Source organism: Passer montanus, unplaced genomic scaffold (genome assembly GCF_014805655.1).
Source record: "Passer montanus isolate IOZ18808 unplaced genomic scaffold, ASM1480565v1 scaffold112, whole genome shotgun sequence".
Taxonomy (NCBI): Eukaryota; Metazoa; Chordata; class Aves; order Passeriformes; family Passeridae; genus Passer; species Passer montanus.
The window spans coordinates 23,063-29,062 of NW_024357836.1; the positions used below are offsets into that span (position 1 = coordinate 23,063).

The 6,000-nt window shown below is 49.6% G+C and overlaps 1 protein-coding gene across 1 annotated transcript in view; it reads left to right on the forward strand.

The window, feature by feature from the left end:
- Positions 1 to 6,000, forward strand: part of FBN3 (fibrillin 3) — a 76,670-nt gene that overhangs the window by 5,683 nt on the left and 64,987 nt on the right. The window contains exon 3 of the mRNA XM_039733381.1: positions 5,145 to 5,227. Within this exon, the coding sequence (XP_039589315.1) occupies positions 5,145 to 5,227 (83 nt within the window). The remainder of the gene's footprint in view (positions 1 to 5,144; positions 5,228 to 6,000) is intronic.

Genomic DNA, 6,000 nt, shown 5'->3' on the forward strand with positions numbered 1-6,000 from the left:
GCTTGGGTTTTCCACTGGGGGATGGACAGAGAAATGCGCAGGGGGCTTCCAAAACCTTCCTGAGCTTGGGTTTTCCACTGGGGGATGGACAGGGAACTGCTGGAGCTGCAGAACTGGAGCTGAGGGCTCTCCAAACCTCCCTGAGCTTGGGTTTTCCACTGGGGGATGGACAGGGAACTGCTGGAGCTGCAGAACTGGAGCTGAGGGGCTCTCCAAACCTCCCTGAGCTTGGGTTTTCCACTGGGGGATGGACAGAGAAATGCTCAGGGGTTCTCCAAAACCTTCCTGAGCTTGGGTTTTCCACTGGGGGATGGACAGGGAACTGCTGGAGCTGCAGAACTGGAGCTGAGGGCTCTCCAAACCTCCCTGAGCTTGGGTTTTCCACTGGGGGATGGACAGGGAACTGCTGGAGCTGCAGAACTGGAGCTGAGGGGTTCTCCAAACCTCCCTGAGCTTGGGTTTTCCACTGGGGGATGGACAGAGAAATGCTCAGGGGTTCTCCAAACCTCCCTGAGCTTGGATGCAAAGGAGAGGAAAGCCACGGGCTGGGATTTGGGGCCAGGGGACACAAAGGGGCCTGGACCTGGCTCTGGGGTGATGCTGAAGGTCAAGGATGGAGCTCCAGCTCCCCTGGGTGTCCTCAGAGAGGGGCACAGGGGATTTCCAGCAGGGTTTTCGTCCGCGTCCATCCCTGACCCTGCAGTTCCACCAGGATTTTGGGAATGAAAAGGGTTTCAAAGTCACGTGGAGGTGGCACTTGGGGACGTGCTGGTGGCACTGGCTGAGCACCTCCAAGTCTTTTCCAGCCTCAACAATTCCCTGATTCTCTGAACCAAGGTGCTCCTAAGAGGCACCAGAAGCTGAAATTTCCCGATTTTTAACTCAATCCTGGGTTTCAGGCAGCCAGAACCCCTCACTGGGGGGAGCTGTGGGGGGAAAAGCAGTGATTGAAACGCTTCAAAAAGCAAATTAGCACAAAGAGCCCCAGATTTCCCTCAGGAAAGGAGCAGCTGGAGTTCTGCCCCTGTGATCCAGGCACCTCTGGAGCACATTCCTGCTCCCAGCTCCACGTCCCAGCCTCGCTGCCCGTGCCAGGCCTGGGATACTACGAACCACACCAGGAACAACGTGAAGGCAGCACTTGGAAACCTCTGACTCGAGACTTTTGTTCCTCACTTTTCCTCTGGGCCCTGATTTATGTTGTGAAATGGTTGATCTTGGCCTCCTGGCCGTGGCTGGGCTCTCTTGTTTTTGGCAGGACTCGTGAGGGAGAATATTGGAATGGCCAAGGAATATCTGGCGGAGGAGCCAGAGGTTGTATGGGTTTTGTCTGGAAGTTTTAAGGGCTGTATTTGAAGTTTTGATTTATTTCAGAATTTAAGGAGGGAAAAAAAAAAAAGAAAAAAAAAGTGGAAGAGTTGGTAGTGCTGCATTCCAAATGAAAGTGTGAAGTAGTTCCTGGAAATCTGTTGGATTTTTAATCTTTTTTTTCAAAGGAAAAGGTTCCTTGCTGGTCTGTAGGGGTTGAATTAAATGTGCACCAAGAAGGGGGATTTTCCTACCATCACTCAGAGGAGATGTGGGAAGAACCCAATAAAGGGGGGAAAATGCTCTTATGGACAAAGAAAAAGTGTTTAACAAGATTTTAATAGATCCCCCCTTGCTGAAAAATAAAAATGAAATAAAAAAAGATTGGGATTATTGGGCTGGAACCCAAAACCTGCACAGCCTTTGCAAGGCTTTCCTTCTGTTTTCCTTCATCCCTTTGATGAAACCGAATAAGAATAATTAAAAATATTGATTCCATCTCCCAGAGGCGAGGCTCTGGAAGAGAATTCCCAGAGCAGCTGTGGCTGCTCCCTCCCTGGAGGGGTCCAAGGCTGGGTGGGAGCAGCCTGGGACAGTGGGAGGGGTCCCTGCCCGTGGAAGGGCTGGATTTGGATGGGCTTTGAGGTCCTTCCAGCCCAAACCAGTCTGGGATTTTATGATCCCGTGTTTCTGCGTGCTGAGTTTGGAATATTTCTGTGCTGGCAGTGTCGCACATCCAAATTTCTGTTGGAAGTTCTGAGCTTTGTAACTTTTCCTTGTGGTACAGACATCCAGCACCTCTCACCTCTGAACACCAGCTCTCAGAACCAAAAGTGATTGGAATTGTTGGGGCTTGAAGCCATTCCTAGGAGCCCTCAGGAGCTGCTTGGAGAACCAGGGATGGGCTCCAGGTGGGAGGAATTCAGAAGCCCCTTTGCAGCACCTTTGTCCCCACACTGAGCAGGGGCAGGTCTGGCTTTCCCAGGGGCATTTCTGGAATTTTTTTCCATTGCAGATTCCCCACCAGACCTGGGGGAGTGTGCAGAGGACTCCTCAGACTGGGAATTCTCTGAGATAAACCCCATCAGCATTTCCTGGGGGATCTGCTCAGTGCAGGAGGGGGACACAAACCCACCCAGCACCCCGAGCATTGCCGGGGATCTGACACAATCCCAAACCCCTCGGGGTGGGAAGGGAGATGCTTTCCCAAACCCACCCTGACGTTTGGCAGCAGATCTTGTCCCCTGTGATCCCCTCCGAGGCCAGGGGGGCCCCAGAGCTGTCCCCAGTCATTGTCAGAGCTGATCCCAAGGGCGCAGCAAAAATCCAGAGCAAATCCTGAATTGGAGGAAGAATTTCCAGCCTGGATGGAGAGGTGGGATCATTGTCCCTGGAAAAACCACAGGCTGAAGTCATCCACATTCATTTTGTTTGAGTTTCACAATGAGAGAAAGGCTGCAGGGGGATGGGTGAGAAATAATCCCAAAAGAAACTTCCCTGTCCTTTCCTTAAAGAAGCTTTTCCATGGATAGCAAAAATCCCTTCTTTTGGCACTGAAAATCCTCATTAAGCTGGAATTAGGTCAGTTTTCACTGGTGAAGCAAAAGGTGGCTCGGGAAGGTTGGGAAAACCTGGAGTCAATGGTCATTTCTTTAAAAAGATGGACAGGTTGGGAATTGGCTGAATCTGTTCCTGGAGGATTTGGTTTTTCTCGCAAATTTTGCTGAGGATGAGACTTGAAGACAGAAAAATTCTCCAATAAGGGAAAGGGAAAGGGAAAGGGAAAGGGAAAGGGAAAGGGAAAGGGAAAGGGAAAGTGGGAACTGGGAATTCCATTCTCCCCAAACTGGAGGAGCTGGCAGAGCAGAATTTCATGGCTGGAATTACACAGAGAATAAAGAGAAAGAGAGGAGAAATATCTGGGAAATATCGGGGTGCTCCCAAAGCATTGGATGGCTTTGGGAGGCAGCTCCTCCTGCCCGGGGCTCCCATCCAGCATTTCCCAGCCCAGGGCTCTCTTCCAGTGGGTTTCTTCCTCTTTTTTTCCCCTCTTTTTTCCTCTTTTTTTTTCTCTTTTTTTTCCCTCTTTTTCCCTCTCTTTTTTCTCTCTATTTTTTATCCTTTCCCCTCTTTTCCCCCCTCTTTTTCCCCATCTTTTTCGCTCTTTTTCCTCTTTTTCATCATTTTTTCCTATTTTCCCCTCTTTTTTCCTCTTTTTAAAATCTTTTTTCCCCTCTTTTCCCCCTCTTTCCCCCTTTTTTCCCCTCTTTTTTCATCTCTTTTTCCCTTTTGATCTTTTTTTCCCTCTTTTTTCCTCTTTTCCCCTCTTTTTTCATCTTTTTCCCTTTTGATCTTTTTTCCCTCTTTTTTCCTCTTTTCCCCTCTCTTTTTCCCCCTTTTTTCCGCCCTTTTTCCTCTCTTTTTCATAATTTTTTCCTCTTTTCCCCTCTTTTTTCCTCTTTTTAAAAATCTTTTCCCCCTCTTTTTCCCTCCTCTTTTTTCCCTCTTTTCCCCCTCTTTTTTCCTCTTTTTCCCTTTTCATCTTTTTTTTTCTCTTTTTTTCCTCTTTTTTCTCTGTTTTTCCCTGTTTTTCCCTGTATTTCCTCCTTTTTTACCCCTCTTTTTTCTTCTTTTTTCCCCCTGTTTACCTCCTTTTTTCCCTCTTTTCCCCCTTTTTTCCCTCTGCCGGAGGGGCAGCGCTCGGTGTCCCCCCTGCAATTCCCTCGCTGTTTATCGCTAATCCCCGCGTTTGTTTAAGGAGCACAAAGGCGACGCCGAGCCTTTGTTTTCCCTCTGTCCTTCCTTCTTTGGGTCACATTCACCTCATTTGCATAATTCTCATTAGCTAATGAGCCCTTTCAGCGGCGCAGAAGGTGAGAAGGGACGAACCATCCATGGCAAAAGGCTCCAGCTCTGGGAAGAGCCCCAAGGAGGCAGAGCTGAGAGCAGGGGGGAAAAACCTCCGGATTTTAAAATTTAATTTTAAATTTAATTTTAAATTTAATTTAAAATTTATTTTAAATTCTTAAAAATTATATCCTCATCCCTGGAAGTGTCCAAGGCCAGCCTGCGACAGTGGAAGGGTCCCGAATTATATCCTCATCCCTGGAAGTGTCCAAGGCCAGCCTGGGACAGTGGAAGGGTCCCTGTCCCTGGCAGGGCTGGAATTCCATGAGTTTTAAGGTCCTTCCATCCCAAACCATGCTGTAATGCCATGATTTTAAAACAACCCTTTTATCCTGCCCTTTCTGATGGCACTGAAGGATCCCAGCTCGTGTTTCCCAGCCCTGAGCAAACTGCTGATAACTCTAATTTCATCCCAAATTTGCTGAAGATGATATTTTCTTTTCCCCCCTTACAAACCGGCGTTGCCCTTCTGGAGTTTTTCCTTTGGAATCTCATCCCCTTCTCCCCCTGGGTCATTCCTGGGACATCATTAATCCCAGCCCCCTCCGGAGTGGATTCTCCCCATGGTTTATTTTGAAACTCTGCTAATTTTTAGCAGATGCTCAGCAAGGTTCACTCTGGGAGGAACAATTGGCATCTTTGGCTTTCAGCCTCCATCTCCCAGGATTCTGGGATGAAATCCTGGGGTGAATCCCTTTTGGAAAGAGGTGGTGTCTGCCCCCTAATTAAAAATACTCCACTTATCCATTCTCTCAGTGCAGGGGATTGATGCCACGTTCCTCCTCCTCCACTGATTTTAACCAAAATGATAAACAGGAGGGGATGGAGTTGGGAGGGAAACGTCCCACAGGGAGCTCTTCCCTGTTTTCCTGGATTTACCCAAACCCCTGAAACAGGTGAAAAAACCCCAAACTGTGTTTGATTTTCAGCCCAAACGTCTGCGGCTCGAGGTTCCATTCCTACTGCTGCCCTGGCTGGAAAACTCTGCCTGGAGGGAACCAGTGCATTGTCCGTGAGTGTCCCCCCCTGCCTCCCCCTGGCCCAGCTCATCCTGGGAGGGAAACGTCCCACAGGGAGCTCTTCCCTGTTTTCCTGGATTTACCCAAACCCCTGAAACAGGTGAAAAAACCCCAAACTGTGTTTGATTTTCAGCCCAAACGTCTGCGGCTCGAGGTTCCATTCCTACTGCTGCCCTGGCTGGAAAACTCTGCCTGGAGGGAACCAGTGCATTGTCCGTGAGTGTCCCCCCCTGGCCCAGCTCATCCGTTCATCCCTCGCTTTCCCTGCTCCCAGCCCCTGGGGAAGGAATTCCCGGCTCCCACCCCAGAGCAGGAGCAGAGCTGCTGGGAATTCCCAGCCCTGCCAATCCCAGTTAGAGGAGGGTGGTCCCAACTGGTCCCAGTTATTGGATGGAGCCTTCAGTCCTCAGGTGTCACTGTGTCCCCTGGCAGTGCCTGCTTTGGGACAGGAGGCTCCCGAGGAGGTTTTGCTCCTGAGGAAATTATTCCCTGCTTGTTCCCATGGAAAAATCCCATTAATTGATGGGGACGTTGCAATCCTGGTGTCACCGGAGGCGTTTCCCAGCGGGAATTTGCATTTTTAAGGGGCCAGGGGAGGGGGTTTGAGATAAATCTCACCTGGATTGGGAGTTTTCCTTCCTGTCTGGGCTGGAGAATCCATGAATTGGATGATGTCCTGCATTTCTGTGGGGCAAAGATGGGATGGGATGGGATGGGATAATGGGATGGGATAATGGGATGGGATGGGATGGGATGGGATGGGATG